This window comes from Mesoplodon mirus (assembly GCF_964341445.2).
Source record: "Mesoplodon mirus genome assembly, chromosome: 8".
Classification (NCBI taxonomy): Eukaryota; Metazoa; Chordata; class Mammalia; order Artiodactyla; family Ziphiidae; genus Mesoplodon; species Mesoplodon mirus.
In genome coordinates this window covers 14759636-14781860 of record NC_138984.1, presented here as the reverse complement: position 1 = coordinate 14781860, position 22225 = coordinate 14759636, and the positions used below count along the sequence as shown (strand labels likewise).

At 42.1% G+C, this 22225-nt stretch overlaps 1 protein-coding gene across 1 annotated transcript in view; it reads right to left on the bottom strand.

Moving 5' to 3' along the window:
- AP1S3 (adaptor related protein complex 1 subunit sigma 3) overlaps positions 1–21755 on the bottom strand; it is a 55266-nt gene extending 33511 nt beyond the window's left edge. The window contains exon 1 of the mRNA XM_082630444.1: positions 21636–21755. Coding sequence (XP_082486570.1) covers positions 21636–21638 — 3 coding nt within the window. The 5' untranslated portion in view covers positions 21639–21755. The remainder of the gene's footprint in view (positions 1–21635) is intronic.
- Positions 21756–22225: the final 470 nt, after the last annotated feature.

The following is a 22225-nucleotide window of genomic DNA, read 5'->3' as shown; positions in this document are numbered from 1 at the left end:
GACAAACTGTTTTCCTCTATTAAACCTCAGTGTCAAGTAAATTAAGAGTTTCATCAATGGTTTCAAAAAGGAGCATTTTTTGAAGTGTTTAGTCCTCTCCACCATCCACAGTTCTCAAAAGAAATATCTTTCTGCAATATAGATAATCCAGAAATATTTTAGAACAATTAAGCATTTTTTATAGATGAAACTGCAATAAATAAGCATCTATATCCTTGGCTATATAAACTAGTATATGCTAGAACCAACGTAAGATGGTTTTCCAGTTATGGCAATCTACTTAATTGTGTTAAAGTCTGAACATTTCCATCAATCAAAATTTCTGTATTGGTTGATAGTTCAGACCAACCTTTTTCTATGACTACTTGAACCCTGTTTAGGGTAACTTTAAACTGCAATGATGTTATCAAATGCAAATAAACACACATCAGCAGTCAAGTGTTTTCTTCATGTAAATCATTGGTACACACTGAAGACAATCCACCCCAACTCCAAGATCTATCCTCAAACAATTCACTTATCAGTCTTCCTCTTTTAGAAAGCTAAAGCTTTATTCAAAGTTGAATGCAACCAGTTAATTTTTAAAATTTATATCCAAAGTGATCAAGAGGCACCAAAATGGCATGCAAAAATTAGAGACTGTTAATAAGGTTTATAATGTCCCAATTTCATGGTGCAAGTTTAGTGTCACTAAATGTTACTTCTCAGCATTCCATATGTAAGTGCTTCCATTTCATGCAGTAATTAATTGGTTTTACCCTAATAGCATGGCACCTAGCATGAGGGTACAAGTGACAGGTCAGACTCAAAGAAAATTGTTCTTAAGAAGTCCCAGGATGGCAGGTCACTGATTATCTGGTTTGAAAATTAGGTATCCAAAAAATAATAATGAGTACAATTTTCCTGACCTTTGAAAGGTGGAATGGACAGCCCAAATGTGGAGTGTAAGGATGTCCATTCAAACTTAAGTAGAATGTTGATTTTGACCCAACCTACCCTGCATCTCCCATTTTCCATAGGCTGAATAATGGCCCTTTAACAAAAAACAATGTGTGATGAGAGTCAGGTAAAGCTAGACGTGGAAAACCTCCCAATTGACGCCTAGGTTCATGCCCCTAAATTTAGGTCCCACCCATGACTCTAGCATGACACAGCAGCCAGTGGCTAAGCACACATCCCAAAGCCAAATTAGTCGCTTCAAATCTACGCTGCCAACATGGAGGTGGAACCACTAATTATCTCCACAATGCACTCTCAAGTGAGCATGCGTGCTTTGCCAATGCCATAATCACTTTTCTTCCAGTTTTCCAGGTCCCTGATTCCAAACTAGGGGAGGTTGGAAAAGACAAGACTCTTCTGGATCAAATGAAAGGAGGGGGAGTTTCTAAAGTAAGGATATTAATGGTAAAATTTACAAATTGCATTTGTATGTATGTCCATCTTGAATACTGAATCTTAGATAAAGTCTTAATTTTGCAGCAGTGTTGTAGGGAATGGGCACTTTGTTTCTAGTTAGTTGAAAACCACCTTAAACTAACAGCTAAAATTATACAGGCGTTAAGCTCATATGTGTACAAGTCAAGTAAAACGAACCTGTGAGAAAACATTCCTGGAGAAACAAGTGAAGTAAGAATCTGCCTCTGAATGGCCAGCAAAGAAAAGGCCAACGTTGAACAGAAGCCTTTAAATCCGTCAGTGGGAAGTAGGAAGTAGTGACCATTACAGCTTTAACATATATTGATGTACAATTTTCCAAAATACTTCTGAAGATTGTGCCTTTATATTTACAATATATGGTGCTACACTTCTGGTGTCAAGACAAAATTATTTAGTCTCAGAGTTTATTCCGCTTGGTAAGTGATCCATCGGATACTTTAGATGTGTATTTAATACCATTCCAAATTACTTTAACAAATATATGCTTAATACCTCGTTGTCATTCAGAGCCACATCTAACTTCTTATACTTCTAAAAAAAAGTATTTTGGTTTCTCACAGGCTGTTCCTTGACCTATTTTGCTTTGAAGTCTCAGAGAGGGTTTTCTTTTCCCCTTTTGCTTTACTTGTTTCACCCAAGTAGTATACATAATTGAGCTACAATTTTTTTTCAGAACTTTTGAAAACGATGGTGAATCTGAGGTTAAATCTGAATACTTTCTGCGCCTTCACTAGTTTGAGTATACCAGAAACCTCCATTTCTAACACTGATCAAGTACAGAATCAAATGTTACAGGAGAGTGGGTGGTACTAAGTAAAGGTTTTAACAAATGAGAGACAGAGAAAGAATGTCAAACTTTTAACTTCTAGAAAAATAAAAATAAAGACAAACTTGAATACAAACACTAGAAAAACTGCATAGCTCTCTAGCAGGTATGCTTGCCAAGTTAAAAAGAAACCAGACAGGTTCCAACTGAGTGGATGCTTTCACTTTTGAAAGTGCCAAACCCAAATAACCCCTCCTGGTAATCACGCCAGTAAATGCAAAATGCACGTCTTGTGAAATTCAAGGTCATATTTCAGTTTTTGGTATAAGGGAAGAATTATTTTTATATCATTTTAGCTGTATATATTTTCATATAATTTAGCTGATTGTTTTTATATAATTTTATGTCCTTTAGCTGCTGTATTTTATATCATTTTAGCTGTATATCATTTTATATCATTTTAGATTTCCCTTTTTTCTTTTCTTATTTTTGGAAGTAAACTTTATACTCTCACTATTCAGAACATATGTAAATACTTATATATAGATATTATATATATATATATATATAAATATATATATAGATATATGCTGAGATATTGTTCATGTTTACTTTTTATAATATTTGAAGAAAAAAGTAATAGTATAAACAACATTGCAGTGGTTCTCCCAAGGCATCATTTCATGTGGTTTTTATTTTCTTCTTCACATTTCTGGGTTTTTTTCCAAGTTTTCTATAATAATTATGTATTAGTCACAATTTTAAAAAAATTTAAGTTACAATTCCTAGGGAAATATAGAATATAGTAGCTAATCCAACACAGGAAGGGAAGAACTGGGCTTTCTGGAATGCTGGATAGCTAGAGGCAGATCTATTACTCAGGGACACCGGAGCAAGGACTCTGCCACACACCCCAGCCCATGCCCCAACACACTCCAGCCAAGAAAATATGGCTTTGCTGATGTTTGGCTTACGTCTAGAAAGAGACTAATACTTTCACTTCCTTAATCAGAAGTGAAAAAATTGGTAACATAAATTCTTCCCAATGGCAAGATACGGCCTGAGAACACAAGAAGGTGACATAGGTAGAAAGGGCTTCAAGGATTTGGAGAAGCCCATCTTGTCACCCTGTCATCACCAGCAGCTGCTAACCAACATCATCCCTGAGGGCCCCAGGAAGCCAGGCTGAGGAGTACTGCTTCTTCTCCTCCCTGTGTAGCCCCATCCCTTTGGATGAGTTTTAAATTCTAGGCTAATTAAGGGGGATTTAATGCTACATGGAAGGGGAATTTTTTTTTTTTTGGTCATTCCATAGGCCGCTGGAAGCATTACAGAAGGAAGGACTCTTTCCAATCACTTTTCATTTGAAAGTTGTATGATATATAAGTTCTAATTTTAAATGACATCTTTTCATTAATGCAGACCTAAATAGGCCCCTACATTTTGATTCTTTGATGGCAAATCAACTAGAATGCACTAGAATCATGAACTAGAAGACAATGCAGCTAAATTTCCTTGGAAATATTCAACATTTTCTTTTCAATAAATTTTGACAGGCTGGTGAAGTTTTAGGAGAGCTCATTAGGAAGATCATAACAATAACTTCCACCATTGCTCCCTTACCATCAGTTCTTCATTCAGCAGCCAGATCGAGTGTAGGTCAGAGCAGGTCATTCCCCTCCTCAAACCCTTCTCTCCAAGCAAGAGCCAAGTCCTTACCATGACCTACATGAGGCCTTACTCCACATGCCCCTCTCTACCTCTGAGATCATCTACTCCTGCCCTCTGCTCAATGCTCCCTTCCCCCAAATATCCGCTTGCCTCACTCCCTCACCTCCATCAAGTCTATTAAAAAATCTGCTTCTCAGTAAGGCCTACCCTGAACACTCTGTATAAAATGCGCCACTCTCACTACCCTACCTCAACACCCCTACTATTGAACCCCACTCCATTACTTTTCACAGTATTTTTTTTTTTTTTTTTTTTTTTTTTTTTTTTTTTTGCGGTACACGGGCCTCTCACTGCTGTGGCCTCTCCTGTTGCGGAGCACAGGCTCTGGACGTGCAGGCTCAGCGGCCATGGCTCACGGGCCCAGCCGCTCTGCGGCATGTGGGATCTTCCCGGACCGGGGCACGAACCCGTGTCCCCTGCATCGGCAGGCGGACTCCCAACCACTGCGCTACCACGGAAGCCCCACAGTATTTTTGACCTACTATTTTACTTATTATGTTGTTGCTACTCCACACCCTACAATGTAAGCTCCAGAGCCAATGATTTTGCCTTTTGTTCATTGTTTCCCACTCTTCCAGAACAGTGACCAGCACATAGTAGGTCCTCAAGAAATACCTTCTGAATGAATGGATGAAGTTCTATGGCAGATCAACTCTTGTGTGAAGATGATAAAGCAACAATTTACTTAATAGTAGTTCCATAATACAAAAAAGAAAATATAATGTGTAAAATGTATTTACTTAATTAACTTACAATAGAACTATGAGAATTCAGAAGATTAATGTTTAGAATATTGATGGGTTTCGAATTATGTCTAAATCCATTGCTGCCTCACATTTTAATGGCAGATTTTGCCTGTGGGAGAGGAGATAAATTAAGTTTTTCTGGAAATTGTTGATGTACTATCAGCATACAAGTATATTTGGTGTCAATCTCTGATGGATAATTCTAGGACAACATACTAAAAGCAACATGAAAACACTATGAATTTTCCTTCCTGTAAATGTCATTGTAAAAAAAAAAAAGATGCAATGATCCATCATAGCAAAGTCAAAAAAAACCTCCCTTAGCCCATTTATTGGTAAGACTAACAATCATGAAGTAACTGCCACGGGGACTGAACATTTACTTGAACTCAAAACGAAGAAATGAGCATTTAACTTTTCCAACTGGCTACCACATATCTGTTTTTCCAATACATTCAACATTATCCCCTCCTAGAAAATGAGACAGAGACAATAAACAATCAGAAAACAAATAATGGCCAAAAGAAAAGTCTTGACAACACAAAAGTAGACTAGGCTGTGCATCTGGGATGCACCTAGATTATGAGAATTCCCACTGTACAAAAGCAGAAAACAAGCCTCTACCTAAGGACACTTGAAACTGTAGGTAAGTATGAATTGAAATTCAAGAGTTTTCTTAAAGACATTATTAGAGGTAGCCATTTTACTTTTTTGTTTTTCTGGAAAAACTTAAGTTTTAATTTCCAAGCCACTAAGTTCAGAATGGGAATCCAAGCCTTTGTCACCATCCATCCCCTTCTCTTCTCCTTATGATTTTTCTAGCTGTCCTTCAAGTCACAGAACAGCAGCAATGTCCACCAGCTGCAGAACGCTAGAATGAGTGAATAACTGATTCCATCAGCACTAGCACCAAGGGCTTCATAACAGTTTTCCCAGTAATGCTTCTATCAGTCATATGGAGAACGATGTAATAGAACACCTTCTAAAATCAAGAGGCCCTTACATCTTTGACCATGGCCGTTCTCAAGTCAGCGCTATTGACTGAGTCCACTAGGCTTCCTATAGTTCATTCAAAATCAATGTTGGAGTTTTTTTGGTTTAGAAATTAGAAAAGAGCTATATGGATCAAGAGCAGAGAGCAAAATCTGTGTGAGCGATTTTTCTATGACTTTCAAAGCCTGTCATTTAGAATTGATACCTAGAGATGGAGTACAGCATCTCCATGTGGTATATTCATGGGCCTTCATCTCCTACCTGAGCCCAAGAGCAAGAGAACAAATAGATTAAAATCTTGGGGAGAAGAATAAATAGTCCAACAAATAACAGTAATTTCTTACCATTATACATTATTTGAAATATCATTTGCTACCAGTCAGTTTCCATTTCTTAAGTTGGGGCAACTGAGGGACAGAGACGTTAAGTAACTTGTCCAAGGTCACACAGCTATAGTTGATAGAATTGGGCTTGGAAGCCAGCAAGGTTGGCAGCAGATCCCCAACTCTGAATAACTTTTACCAACTATAGCCCTGTTTGGAGGACACAGCCTGGCTAAGCCCACTCTGACACGGCCCCTGCATGCCCCTTGTAAGCCATTTTCCAAAATATGGACACTATGAGTGCTAATGTGTGGGACTGCAAAGACAGACAAATCAGCCTCGGAATCGGAGGTAACCCCACTGAATGAAATTTAGAATCATGCGTTACTCAGACCGTCACAGAAAAAACCCAACGAGTCTGAAAGAGGCATTCTTTATGTGGCTATAAGCTTGTATCCCACTACCAGTTCAAGATCCTGGCATACACAATGAATCAATAAAGTTTTATAAATCCTTAAAATATTTCGCAAAAGGCAAAATGGAAGTGCACAGAATTTTATGAACACTGCATGTATTATCTTGTTAGGCATAAGGTTTGAAAAGGTGCCACAATACTTATAGCCTTGTTTGGGCACTTCTTTGTTTTGTCACATGTTTAGACTATGGAAGTGGCCTGGGCTTTGTGCCCTCTCTGCCTCCCAGCCTCTAACCCCCTGTGGCTCTCATTGCCAGGAAGACTGCGCTGAGCAAGTCAGAGAAAAATCACAGGGAAGAGACCGCGGTGGACACAGCTGGCATCATTGAGTATCCCACCCTCTGTTCTTTGTTTCGTCCATTAACAATGGTAAGCAGCTGTTCTCTGCCTTTCATTTTCTGTTCTGCTCTGTTTAATTCACAGCCTAGGAGCAAGAGACCATGCCCATCAGTACTGAGCTTAACAAAGAGACAAAAACGACAAAGGGCTGGCCTTTCTGCTTCTCAGACATCACCTAATTCTGAAACTGAATATGCTTGGAAGCTAACATTTAAACCATCCCTGGCCGCCCTCTAGGCCACAATAATCAGGGGTATGTGGCCAAGACAGGTTTTCCAATCACCTACCAAATAGCACAAATAAAATTCTCACTGATCATGTAAAAAGCCAGCATTTGCAAAATATGTAGCCTCATGTTTCAAATATAGTCGTACTTCAATCAAAACGAGGCTTGTACATTAAACAAAAAAATACTAAGACTGTATAGGAGATTTCAGGCTGACAATAATAATAAAGACCCAATCTTTATTTTAAATGAATGTGATTTCGTTTTTCATTTGGACTTTTAATTCATTCTACCAATAGGATAGATAAAGTTAGGAAAACAATACCATTGATTCTGAAAGTAAATATCAACGTTCTATAAACCACATTGGAAAACCTTTGAGAATCTTTTGCTATAAAACTAGGACATTCATTGGGTCTCCTTGGTTGGTAAATTTCAGTTGTGGCCTCCAGTGTAAGACACATCTTCTTTGAGAGGAAGAGTCTGAAGGAACTCATTCTGGAAGAAACCATCCAGGGTTGATTTTGGATGTAATTCAAGGAAAGCAGAGACTGGGTTAAATTCTAGACAGACCCAAGTAATGTTTCTTCAGGGTCTGACTCAACTCTCAGATAACAATCACTTTCCCTCCTAAGTTTATGAACTAACTTCAAATTCTAAGGACTGTGGTAGAAACAAGCCTAAAATGAATATTGCATAGATTTGTGAAACCAACCTAACATGTGAACCTTGTAAGAAAAACTAAGGCAATGGGTCCTAGTTGACTAAAATCTAAATTTTTTAAAATTCCACAGCAAATAATCCAAGCGCATAAACCATTCTTATTTATACATTATTCTGCATTCCATAGAACACAATACTACTAGAATGAACTTTGTCATCAGCTAGGTTAATCGGTTAAATTAGGAATGTAAGTAATATATTCAATGATGAATCTCCATGACAGATAGTAGATGATTATTTTTTCCATCCCCATTCATTTGAAAAAACTACTTCAGCTGGTCACTTGTCGAAAGCAAATCAACAGATCAGATGGCCCTTTTTGCACAAAGCCAGAGTTCCAGGCATGAACACGCAGCATTGCTAAAAGAAGCAGGAAATGTAAGTAGTCACAAGCCATCACCATCAGGATAACCATCAGCAAGGAACAGATAGTGAGTGTTCATTTGAGGGCATGGATAGATGCACCATAATACCTACATTAATGACTGAGCTGTAAGGCTAGTAAATGGCAGAGAGGGATTCCAACACAGATCTGACTGTAAAGCCTGAGGTCTTCCCATTATCCACACATCAGTCCTTCCCACAATCAAAGGCAATCTTCGGGGCTTCCCTGGTGGCGCAGTGGTTGAGAGTCTGCCTGCCGATGCAGGGGACACGGGTTCGTGCCCCGGTCCGGGAAGATCCCACATGCCATGGAGCGGCTGGGCCCGTGAGCCATGGCGGCTGAGCCTGCGCGTCCGGAGCCTGTGCTCCCCAACGGGAGAGGCCACAACAGTGAGAGGCAGGCGTACCGCAAAAAAAAAAAAAAAAGGCAGTCTTCATATGTGCACAGTGTAGATGGGACTGCTTTACACTACATGAGTCTTTTGAGTCTGTGTTGCATAACACTAGGCTCAACAATACTGCAGACTGTTCACAAATGACTACATGCAATCCCCATAACTTGGCAATTAAAATAAAATAGTCCACAGGCAGCGTGATTAGCCCTCTGTAGAAGACATGTTCCAATCAACATAACCACGGTGTGGTCAGAGGACGACATGGCTGGAATGACAACAAGAAAGTGGCTCCAGGATCTACTCTACAGGAGCCTGTCTGAAGAAAGCTGTGTTAACAGCAGTGGTCTGCTTAGAGTCCTTGAAAAAGAAGACAGTTTGGAAGAATTTGTGAACACATCTCCAGGGGCAAACGTGCCCCCATCTGGCCTCTGTGATTATCTGCGGTTGACTTCTTTACCTCAAGTGGAGACAGATGCAACAGCTATGAGTTATATGACACTAGAGACATTGTCACCGGCCCACCAACTCTCACTACTCCGGTCCTAAGCCCCCCAAAAATCTTCTGGTCATCATCTAACTTCTCAAGGGGCCTTTCCTCCAGGAAGATGCAAATCTGCTGACCAACTAAAATGAACGCAGTGTTCCACATGACAATTCTATTAATCAGTAGAAATGGCCCACTGCATGGCAGGCACAATGCTGGCTATGTTTATATGCTTTATATTGTTTAATACACATATCGAAACAATGTACCAACATTAAAGACAATAATAATAATAATAATAAATTAAGTTTCTGACACTTAAAAGACTTTCCCGGAGTCATCAAGCTATAGATGGCAGGGCTAAGTATTGAATTCAGGTAGCATTCTATAGCTTTACAAGAAATGTCCAAGGTCTAAGGATAATCTGGAAGAGGAAAGGTAGACTTGTTGGTAGACTTCCTAAAAGTATATTTTGGATTTATGAGCATTGCTCTAAGGACAAAGTGCAGAAATTTTAGCAGATTTCCGAAAGGATTCTTATCCCAGAAAACTTTAAGAATCACCAGCTGCTTTGAAGAGGACTTTATTTAATAGTCACAGATTTAAGCTTCAGTCATGGAGAAATAGTTTAAATATATTTTAATTGCCAACAAAGTAATTTCACGGCAGTTACATGATAGTGAGTCTGGCCTTCTGCTCAAGTCTCATTATATAACCCCTTTCTGGGCTCTCTCTATTCTTATAACGTGATGAGACTAAGGCTGGGCAGTAAATAAACGTGCACCAGCTAGAGTGCACCCATTCTCTACCTGGCGGTCTCCAGCTCCCTACACAGCAGTAGCTCATGGAACATCAGACAACACCAGCACTGGCCTGGCCCATCTTGGGTTCATGGCAATCAGCCATGTGCAGGCTGAAGATGGACTTGACATCTTCAAGTCTGAAAACTTGTTTCTTTTTTCATTAGACCTGACAAATAGTATGACTTCTTTAAGGGGAGGATGCGACAGGTATTTTGGGGTCACTTTTGCAGGAAATAATCATTCTTTACGTCATCCAGCAGAGAAAAACCAGGCAATGAAAGAAAAGGACACTCTATTTTTCTCAATTCTTTCCCTTGCCTAACATTTTAAATACTTATTTAAAATTCAGAAACCTAACCTAATTTTAGCAATGTATAACTACAATATAAACTGTAAAGTCATTGGCACCCATAAATAAATATGGCAGTTGGCAGTAAAACTGATGTTTAATTATAAATCTTTCAAGGATGTTACCAAAAAAATACCACTCCAAGATGCTTTGGTCTATTATATCTCAATAAAACTGGGAAGAAAAAAGAAGCTCTGGAAAGAAAAGTTCTATTCTGTTTGTGATTATTTCACAGTTAATTAAAAAAGAATTTGTGCCTTTTTTTTTTGGTCACTTTTACAAGGTCCAAAATTTTTAGCTTCCATGTCTAAGACTGTAGTACAGAATATAATTCTAAATTGGAAGTATATTATGGAAGCATTCATGTTGTAAATATTTGCTAAAAATATAATGATTATTGCAGTTAGTTATCTTAAATATTCTGTTCTTGAGCTCTTACTGATAAAACACAATTGTCCTCACTGGTTATAAAAAGGAGCTCAGAAAAATGAGATTTAAAAGCTGACTTTAAAAGTCTTGACATAATTCTTTTCAGAAAGATTTAGCGGGGTCTTTAAAATATCAATGTTTTGATCCCAAAACTGACTTATGTGCAGCAGAGATGGCGCTAACGCAAATTTTATTGGCATAATGTTTGCTAAGCAGTTGCTCCAAAAATTACTTTCTATCATGATTTAAAATGCATTTTGATATTGATTTTACTAATAAATATGGATCAACGTCAATTAATTAGACAAGCCCATTATTACAAAGCAAGTCACTTTAAAAAGGTTTTTTCTCAGACCAAAAGTTATTTGTCTTACAATTGACACAGGATAAGTCTTTTTCGAAATGCTTTACACAGGAGCAAGAGTTGAAGTTTTCACATTGGTCCATTATGTTTTAAAATACTTTATTCTTCAATAAGTTTAATGGTTTGAATTTTAACAAGCAATGACATATAGCTGCTCAATAAATAAATATATTTGGCCTGAATTTCCTTTAAAAAATGACTATGGGTGTTAACTGGACTTATTGCAGTGATCATTTCACAATATATACATATACTGAATCGTTATATTAGTTACACCTGAAACTAATATAATGCTATATGTCAGTTATATCTCAAAAAAAAATTTTTATAGCAATTTGGCATTCCCCCAACACCCAAGCTCATGATCAGGAGGTTCATCTCAATAAAGAGGAAATAAAGAAAAAATTATGAAAGATAGATTCAAGTTTTTCTGAGATATGGGTGTGGTTGTTCAACTTACCTACTATAAAAGAAAATGAACATAAAACTTTAAAGTTCACTTTAAAATCTTTCTGAACAGAAAACAAAAAAGCCAGACCTTCCTGAACTGTCCTCCCAACAAATGACAGGGAGAAAATCTCCTCTGGAATTCAACATCCTCCACCAAATGACTCCACTTTTTCTCGGGAACTAGTTTTCTGTGTGTGTATGTTTCCCAAACTGATTCCCAGATGCAGTCACGCCAATCTGCTTGCAGGCCCTGAAACACGCCTTGTTAGAACGCATCTCACACCCCATTCCTCCTTCCTCTCCTATGCTCGAAATATACCCTTCACCCAACCAAGTCTATAACATCCTTTCAGAATCTCTCATAAAATTTACACGTCCCCATGTACCCTATCCCATCCCAGCTCCATCTCTATTTTCGACATTCTTGAAAGAAACATGCAAGTTGTACTATTTATGTTTTCCCTACCTGTGGGATAAGAAGCATAAATCATTTCTGTCTCCTTTATATCTCTTAAGAATCTCCAATTCCGGGTACAGACCACACAGGGGGTATTCAGTAAATGTGTACCTATAGCAAAATAATAATGCTGTGCTTCTTTTACACCTGACTTGATTGAAGCCAAAAGTGGACTTAAACCTGTGCCTAAACACACACACAAATAGATGTGAGCAATGCAATGATTCGATGTAAAGCTACATGAGCTCGGTTGGTATGGCCTTCATGGTACGTGACAACCCCACCTTCAAGCTGCACTTACGAAGGAGCCCAGCTCCTGATCAACAGCAACACAAGAACATATGGGTCAACAGTTCAGCATCAGGCTTGCCCTGCTTCTGGACCTGACACATGCAGAAAATAATGTATATTGGGTTTGGAGAGGCATATGACTTTCTTGTAGCTGATTACAAACTGTGAGAGCCAGAAAGGATTTTTAAGATTCTCTCTCACCTCAAGAGACAGCTGAGGACTGGCCCCGGGAAGTTAGGTAACGTGGTAAATAAAGGTCATGGTTGCTGGCATAGCTGGGTACAGGACCCAAATCCCCTTATCTTCCAGTCTAGCAATCCTTCCAAGCATCATGCTCTTCTGTCTTTCTAGTGATGTTTGTCTTCGGCTGCTATTAAAATAAGCTTTCCTTTTCAAAACGTTCATTAGAGTGATGGAGGAAGGTAACAGCACTTGTTTCTTAGAGATATACAAGGAAACTAGCCTACTCAGAGACAAAACACATGCACACATCCCTAAACACACCTACAACTTCAGTAACATTGTTTCTTGGCTGCTAAGAAGGCAACCCATCTTCAAAACTATGCAGCTGAGTGAAGTGAGGCTCCCCTGGACTCTGGACAAGCCTCAAGCTACTTTTGACCCATTTCCCCAAATGCTTAAATAAGATATTAATATTTTTTTAACTCTAAAATAAAAAGTTTGTCCTCTTTCGTTATCTGTAAAGTCAGTGAGAAATGTCATTCCTGATAATACTGGATGAAGAATTTCTTAGTGGGGTTGACTGGAGGGCAGAGTTAGAGATGGGACAATCAATAAGAAACCAGTTTGGACTTCTCTGATGGCGCAGTGCTTAAGAATCCACTTTCCAATACAGGGGACACGGGTTTGATCCCTGGGTTGTGCGCCACACTTCTGAGCCCGCATGCCACAACTACTGAAGCCCGTGTGCCTAGAGCCCATGGTCCGCAACAAGAGAAGCCACCGCAATGAGAAGCCCGTGCACTGCAACGAAGAGTAGCCCCCCGCTCTCCGCAACTAGAGAAAGCCGGTGTGCAGCAATGAAGACCCAACGCAGCCAAAAATATTAATTAATTAATTAATTAATTAATTAATTAAATGGAATACAACTAATTAAGGAAAAAAGGTACATCTTTAAAAAAAAAAAAGAAAGAAACCAGTTTGTCATGGTAGACCTTCAGCAGGCCCTCCTCCAGGACTTACATTTTCTTAATACCACCTTCCGTGTTGTCTACTTCTACTTATTAACCCCTTCCCACTCACATACATACCAGACACCCACACCCTTTTCTGAAGAGCTGAAGGCAGGGTGACCTGCTCTTCCGGGGCAGCCCCACACCTGTCTCTCCCATGGGCCCCTCCCATGTCCTCCTGCACAGAATTCCTGCAGCAATTACGTAATCTGAACGACATACTTCACAGCTTAATTATCTACTCCCATACTCATCTAGGTTTGCTATGCATGTGAGAAATTTCTTCCCAACAACACAAGTTTCTTGTAATCAAGAAACAGATCTCATACTTGCGGGGTTTTCTTTTCTAATAACTTCCTTGGTTAAGAACACAAGGATTAACAAATGAAGAAGAAAAAAAAAATACCCTGAAAAGTGATTCATGTACTATTTCTCCATTTATCATTTCATCTGGACAAGGTAATCAACTTAGGGTAAATCAACAATACCTGTTGGTGGTTTAATTTTGTCTTATAGTCAATATGTCCCTAATTAGGTTTTCTCCTGGAGTCTTTTGAGAGGCAGACTGGCCTTTGGTTCTGTTTCAGATCATTCAAGGAGGAAAAGGTCCTAGAAATAAGGGAGCAGAAATCCCAAGCAATTTTCAATTCGCCTTTGAAGTCGAATGAAACCTTAATAACTTGGGACCCCATTCATATTTCATAGTGATGCTTATTTGATCTTTCTTAATGTGAATTTTTTTGTGGCCAGGAACAACTTGCTATGATTACTATGCTAAACTCAGCGCCCTGCATCGTAATCACTTAAGAACCTTCCTTTTCCTTCCTATTGCAGCCTATACTCCACACTCATTAAAAATCTGTCCCCAGGGCCTTTATACCTTGACAACCATGCTAATGGTTGTGCACAAAATTTAAGAGGTGGGAGATTGCACATCCACCACACTCTTTGAAAATTCAGGTTCAATCTGACAGACAGACCTGCCTTGTTATATAGTCAAGCCTCCTCTTTTCCCCTTATTTTTTTACAAAGATTGTCAACGTAGACTAGATTTTCTGAATTCTTAAAGTATCCAAATTGTGAGGCCAAACAGACTTAGAAAGGTAGGACTCATACACAGGACACTTTGAATTGAGGACCTGACTTCTTACAAAGAAACTGGAGGCAAGCAGTTGTTTCAGAAATAAAAGGAAAACGTTCTATACACACTCTGAGTTTAGAAGCACATTTTTTAAAATGTGATATTACGATAACCTTTATCTTCTCCCACCTCCCCAATATCTTCAGTCTGTGATATTTTGTTGCTTTGTTTCATCCGTTCAAATAAATTTCTCATTAAAAGAAGAAAAAACTTAAGAACTATTTTTAAGTTTTTCATTAGTTTTTTCCTATTTCCCTTAAAAATGTCCTGGCTAACATTCATGGAATGTATGCCAGGTGCCAGCCCCCCGAGCTAAGGGTTGAACAGGATTGGCTCATTCAATCTTCAGGGAAATTTAGGAAGCTGGCCTGGTTATGAGAGCAAAGAGCAGAGCCTCCCAGATCACGGAGTCTGCACCCAGGAGCCCAGCGCCTTCTGCCTCACCACCACGTCACACCTGCATCCCACACCTGCCTTTAGAAATGAGCACAGGCAGGCTTCCTGAAACGCTGTAGGCATGTCACCTCCACAGGCAACGTGTAGCTCAACATTTACACAACAGAGATGTCTCCTCCAACAGCACTTCTGCCTCCCGAGGAAGTTCTGAGACTTCTCTTAAAAGAAACAGTCATCTTTTTCAGGCCTTTTGCAGCCTCACCTACATAATGAAAAGTTGCTGCCCTGATTTTTTTTTTTTTTCAGGGAAGCCAAGAGAAGCTGTAGGTGGGCAGCAGACACTGAAACTGGGGGCTGAACTATTCAGTCACAATCTGAAACTGGTACCGGGCTTGACTGGTCCTCCCTGACTCTTTCAGGGACAGGACTTCTCAATCTTGCTAGAATGTTCCGCTGTCTACTGAACACAGTGAGGCCAACCCTAGTTCATCTGACAAGCATCTCTGTGCTTTCATGGTTCCATCCTGTGAAGTGACTAGCAATATTATTTTACCTTTTTATCAAAAGTTTTCAGAGTCGCTGAAGTGAGAAAGATGGATCACAATTTTTTTCCCCCTCAGCTAGTCTCAATTCTCATTCAAAAGCAAGGTACAGGGCTTCCCTGGTGGCGCAGTGGTTGAGAGCCCACCTGCCAATGCGGGGGACACGGGTTCGAGCCCTGGTCCGGGAAGATCCCACATGCCGCAGAGCAGCCGGGCCCGTGCACCACAACTACTGAGCCTGCGCTCTGGAGCCTGCAAGCCACAACTACTGAGCCCATGTGCTACAACTACTGAAGCCCACATGCCTAGAGCCCGTGCTCCGCAACGAGAAGCCACCGCAATGAGAAGCCCACGCACGGTAACGAAAAGTAGCCCCCACTCACCGCAACTAGAGAAAGCCCGTGCACAGCAATGAAGACCCAGTGCAGCCAAAAATAAATAAAATAAATTAATTAAAAAAAAAAACAAGGTACAAACAGGAGTCCTGGAAGCCTGACCAAGTTAAAGAGAAGAGAAGAGAGAAAATGTCTGTGTGTGTACATGTATGTATGTGCACATGTATGTGTGTGTCTGTGTGTGTGTGTGTGGACGTATTTTAAGGAAACTCCTGCTTCCATCCAATTCCAGACACATCCAGGCTTAAGAAGTTACAAAACATAGGGAAAAACAAAGCAGAGTTTTGCTGGAGAATATAAATGGGAACATTTTAAAAGTCATTTTTCGTATAATTTAAAAGGTGCTACGTTCAAATACAAAAAAAAAAAACTGAGATGTCTAATAGAACACACAATAAAAAGTGACTCTTTTTACAACACCAGATGCTTAGAGCCCTTCCCAGAAACAATCACTGTCTCTAGCATACCCTTCTACAAGTTTTCTGTTTATTTGCAGGTATATCTGTGTCATCATTTTACACACACTTGTCCAAGCTGACAAATTATACCACACCTGACAATCAGGGCAGACCCAGGAAGAGCTGGGGAAGCCACGGCATCCCGTGCCCAGGGCTCCACTGGGACGTGGACAAAGGCAATGAGGGCAGCAGAAGCACTAACAACCTAAGGATCTAACCAACAGCAAACGCGGGGAGATGGGTATGGCTGAGAACTCCCCATCCAGTCAGAACTGGTTCAGGAAATGACCAAGTACAGTCTGAGCCAGCTGGACGAACGACCTCAGGACAAGAAGGGAAGGGATGGCAGGGCCTGACGTAGCCACCAGGATCAGCACTGCTCGGGTCCCCATGCCACCTGCCTGGGAATCATCTACAACTTCCATGATGTAAAAATGAGATGATGACTCACCAGTGCTTTATAGTATAATCCTCTTCTGTATGCTTGATACAAAATACATATTAAGAAAGTTTAGAGAACTTCCCGCCAAGAACGTGGGCTCCAGGAGAGCAGGAGAGCTTCTGGCTTGTTCAATACAACCGCTGGGGCCCAGATCCAGGGCTGGCTTTTGTGAACACCAGAGCCCTGGGTTCACAAAGGGAGCACCCTTGGTTTAATGCTCTGCTGCCACTGTCTTGAAATTCCCAATAAATTCTGAACGAGGGATTCCACATTTCCATTTTGCACTGGGCACCACAAATTATATAGCCAGTCCTGCCTGGAACACTGCTTGTCATAGGGCAGGTGTCCAATTTATTTGTCAAATGTACACATGCGTGAATTAATGGAAGTTGCCTGAAAACATGGGTCTACAGAACAAACTCAGCCTCCAGGCCAATTTTGGCCCTGTTTTGGTAAATAAAGTTTTATTAAAACACAGTCACAGCCATTTGCATCTTGTCCATGGCTGCTTTCACTCTACAGCAGAGTGGTTGAGTAATAGTGACAGAGGCTGTAAGGCCCAGAAAGCCTAAAATATTTACAATCCGGCCCTTTACAGAAAAATGTCTCTGACACCTGCCTTAGAACACTGTCTCAAATTTCTCTTCCCAAATAATTAGAACTGCAGAAAAGGCAGGTAGCCTTGTGAGACCTAGAGGGTCAGCCTTAAGCAACTAGCCATAAACGAACTATTTCTTAGGTTTTTATCTTTAAAGTTTATGGGAGTTTTGCCTCTTGGACCCAAATACATTGATGTTTTAATGTAAAAAAAAAAATTCTTTTTTTAGTCTATAATGAGCTGGATGAGTTGTTTTTACCCCTGAAGGTCCCCCCTTGACAAGGGCAAGTATACAAAGGGCAGAAGCACCACAGTTTGTACTGTGGCCTTAGTTCCTCCTCCTAAGAGACCCAGTGTTGAAGGCAGGCTCCTGTAGCATTTAAGTGGCCACTGAACCTTGCCACACACCCATCATTTCTTACCGGCCCAGAAGCCCTGCTAGAGAAGATCCAACAAGGACATTAAAAATGGAATCCTGCATGCCTATGCTGTTGACTGAATGTAATATAGGTCTATGCCCCATCGCACTGAGGGACTAACAAGTGGTTATATTATTTTTCCCCAGGCAGTTTTCAGAAACTATTTAGAGAGCTATTTCAGAACCCAGCTCTACCTGTTGGGAAGTGTTCAGACTTGGGACTTTGTGGGAGATTTTTTGAAGGCCAGCTTCCTCATAATGGTCAGTGGCATTTCACTTCTAACTGAAACAGTGTGCAGTACCCCCTTTCCACTGTAAAAATTCTTAATTTATCCCACGTTAGCAGCCATGCAAGAAGTACATTTTCTCTTGCTAGTCAGAGTGCTGGCAAGACAGTTTAGTACACCCCTGAGAGGATTTTAGGGGTGTTTGCCTCTGATCTCTGCATACCTTCTTTTACATCACAGGATCTGGAAAGGGAGCTTCTCCTGGGTAAAGGGCTAGAAAACAAAGAATTCCATCAGAGAAAAACAAGATACGTGAGAAAGGGAGACTGTAAGAGAGGCAAGGGGACTTTCCCTGGTGGCACAGTGGATAAGACTCCACGTTCCCGATGCAGAGGGCCCAGGTTCAATCCCTGGCCAGGGACCTAGATCCCACATGCATGCCACAACTAAGAGTTTGCATGCCACAACCAAGGAACCCATGTGCTGCAACTGAGGAGCCCTGAGCTGTAACTAAGGAGCCCACGTGCCGCAACTAAGACCCGGTGCAAACAAATAAATAAATAAATATTAAATAAATAAATAATTTAAATAAAATGGTGTAGCTGCTGTGGAAAACATTTTTAAAAAAAGAGAGAGAGGCAAGGACAGGCCTCAGGAAAGAAGGCACACCAGTGAAATCTCAGCTCACTCGGAGAATCTCTGTACAGTAACAAGAAAATAAAATTGAAAGAATGATTCATAGAGATGTCAAGGAATGCTAATCTTTGGGGACTCATACAGGAACTTTCTTTATTTGTGTTATGGGAAGGGGTGACTTTATCCATTATGTCTTCATCCGTAATAAAATAATTCATGGGACCCAAAAGGACAGACATTGGAAACAGTGGGGCAAATACACAATCTGCTGACCATTTCCTGCCAGCTGTTGTCAATAAAATACCACACAAAAATTGTAAGCTGCTGACAGTATTTGTCACAGAAACCAGTAATGGGAACTCAGAAGTAACAACCCTGGGGAGGGGTAAACACAAGTCTCACTGGTGCTGTTGGGAGGCCCGTGGGAAGGGCCTGTTGTGGGTGAACCCTCTTTGGATAACTGAACACCAAAGAGGGTCTCTTCCCAACCCCTCAACCCCACAGTAAGTGCTGGCCAGCAGCCCAGACCACGTCTCAGTGGAGGACAGCGCTCGCTACCGCTGCCATAATAGGCTTCCTCACTCAAGCTGGAATTTAAACCACCAAAATAACAATACATACTAATCACAATTTACTTAAGCCTCAGACAATAAAATTGATATACTGGGTGTTGGAGAGGGGTTCACAGCAGGATCTCCAGGTTCAGAGTTAGATATCTCCACCCTCACCCTCTCAGCTTCTCACAGTTCCTATTTCTCTGTAATACAGTGAGATTATGATGAACATGGGAAACTTGGAATTACCCTATTTAGGAAAGGGAAGCACTCATGCTGTTTATAACATAAATTCAGATAAAGAAATAACTTCACAGTTCAGCTTGGGAAGGTGAATTTACTGTATGGTATTATAAATTTAAATAGAGAAACATTTTAGACACTTATTGATTCACTTAAAAATTATAATCAACCTGTTACACATTATCAGAAACAACTCTTTGATGAACAGTAACAATACTTTCCAAAACAAACAAACAAAAAATAGTGAGAAGAGTGGCACTGTTTTACTTTTTGGCAAATTTCCTTAATGTCTGGCTCAATAGAAGACAGCTGGACTCTGCTACCGCTTTTGCATTCACTCTGTTGCACTCTCCCAGGTCACGTTAGCCTTGAGAAAACGTCATGTACAGTCATGTAGGAATGAACGTGTAAAGGGCAAATAATATCTCTGTGCTATTATGAAAATCGTTTTGGCCTTGTGGACCTCTAAAAAGTCTTGGGGACTCCTAAGTGTACCCAGACCACACTTTGAGAACCACTGCCTTATGAGTTGGCAAGTTATTATCTCCATTTTACAAATGAGCAAACTGGCATAGAGAGGTCAAGTCATGGTCCAAGGACACATTGCTGGGACAGGTCAGAGCAGGTAAAATACAAAGAGCATGATACCCTCATTTGGTTGTTTGTTGCAAGAACTGACTGAGATCATGAAGGTAAAGAGTTGAGCATCCTCCTATCACAGGCACTCAATAACATCAATATTTCCCATTGGGCTAGATGTAGTAGAAAAGCTAGGGAAACTGCACATTTCTGATCAACTCATCATTTGACACCAGCAAGAAAAAATAAAATTCCACTGCAGGTGTTGTCCACAGCATGGACCCTACACAAGCTCTCGGGATGGAAGATGTTTGCTACTCAGAAACTCCAGGGCCTTGCTCCACCCTCCATTAGGCAAAAAATGTGGCGGGCTGCACACATGTCACCTTCTTCCTTGAGAAACCTGAGCAAGCCAGGAGAGCTGCTCCATTATTTACAGCCTCCTTTTTGCATCATGCTATATTTACAAGGAAGCCTCAACAAACAACAATGGCGCTTCCAGTCTGTGCAGCCAAACCTCTCCTTGGAAAGCATCTGTGGTCTTCCCGTCCAGGGGCTTGGCACTCCACTTCTCTCCTTGTCCATCAACTTTTGTAACCCACATGGCCCTCCTCCTCCTGCCTGTGGAGGGTACTCAAGCCCAGAGTGCAGGTCACTTCTGTTCCTCCTCCGATTGGGAAGTGAGCTCAGCTGAAGAAGTGGAACTCATGCAGTTCAGGCCACCGCACTCTCAAAACACTACCCTAAACAGAAGGCAAGAACAAGAGGTGCCTGAAGCTACTGCTTCCATCCAAGTGCAGGCAACCAGGACCTCTCACCTGGAGCACTGCAAACTGGTCTCCCTGTCTCCACTTCCACACCTCCTCACACACGTACCCCAGGCTACTCTCCACCAACAGCCAAAGCGATCTTTTAAAAGTATAGAAGGGATAAAGTCAGTTCTCACGCTTAAACCGCTCCCAAGGCTCCCCCACTCAGTGGAAATAAAATCCAAACTCCTTAACTTGGTTTATTAGGACCTGCCTCGTCTGGCCCCTGTCTACCTTTCTCACTACAAGCAAGGGTTCCTTCTCTCTGACCTTTGCTCTCTCTGCTCCCACTACCTGCAGAGCTCCCCTAGGACTTCCAACAGCTCAGAGGTCACCTCCTCAAGGAGGCCTTCACTGCCTGCCCGCTCTGCAGCTGCAGCCTCTCCATCCCTCCATCCGGTTGTACTTGAGACTTTAGAGCACTTACTCTCGGAAGTTATCTTCATTTTACTGGTATATTACTCATCTCCCTCCTTCCACATCGTCCTCCTAGAAGGTAAGCCGCCAATAGCAAGGACTCCACCTGGTCCCCGCGACATCTCCAACCGCCTGGCACCGCGCCTGGCACAGACTAAGCGCTCAGCAAACGGTGGAATGAATGAAGCGGCAGTGCCCGAGAGTCCCAAGCTGGCGTCCCTAGCGCCCCGGGCGCATCCGCACCATCCGGGCGCCGGGACTACAGGCGCGGGCGGGCCGGGGGGCTGGGGGACAGGCGGGGCGGGATGGGGCTGCTCGCCCACCCGGCCGCGCGCCCGGCTCGGCGCAGCAGGTGCCTCCCGGGAGCGCGCACACACACGTCCGCCCTGGTCCGCGCCGCCGCCCCGCTCTCCAGCACTAACCATGGTGGCCGGGCCGCCGCCGCCGTCCCCGCGGGCGAGAGACGAGAGCGGTGGACTCGAGGGCGAGAGGCGAGCGCAGGAGCCGGCGCGGCTGACAGGTGAGGTGCCCGCCTCAGACCATGGCTGCTTCCCACAATGCCCTCGAAGCGAAAGTTTGCAGACTCCTCCCCGCGCCTCTGCCCTCCCTCCCCTCCGGCTCGTACCAGCTCCCTCCCTGCCCCCTCCCTCTCCTACATCCCTCCCCCTCCCCCTCCCTCCTCCCCCTCCCCCTCCCTCCTCCCTCCTCCTCTCGCCCCGCCCCGCCCCGCCCCGCCCCGCCCCGCCCCGCCGCAGCTGGCCCCGCCCCGCGCCGCGTGGGCTGCCCTAGGTGCGAATACACCTGCGCGCGCGCCTCCGCCTCCAGCCTCTTAGGCCCAGGCGCCGGGAACCAGAGCCCGCGGGCTCCGCACGGGGAGCGCTGAGGGGGCTGCTTTCCTGACTCTGCGAGCGAGTGTGTCATTCATTCATCCCACAAACACTGATCAGACCTGGCTAAGAGATCTCCCGAGACACTTGCGGGAAGTGTCACTGGTTGTCCTGTCCTAAACCGC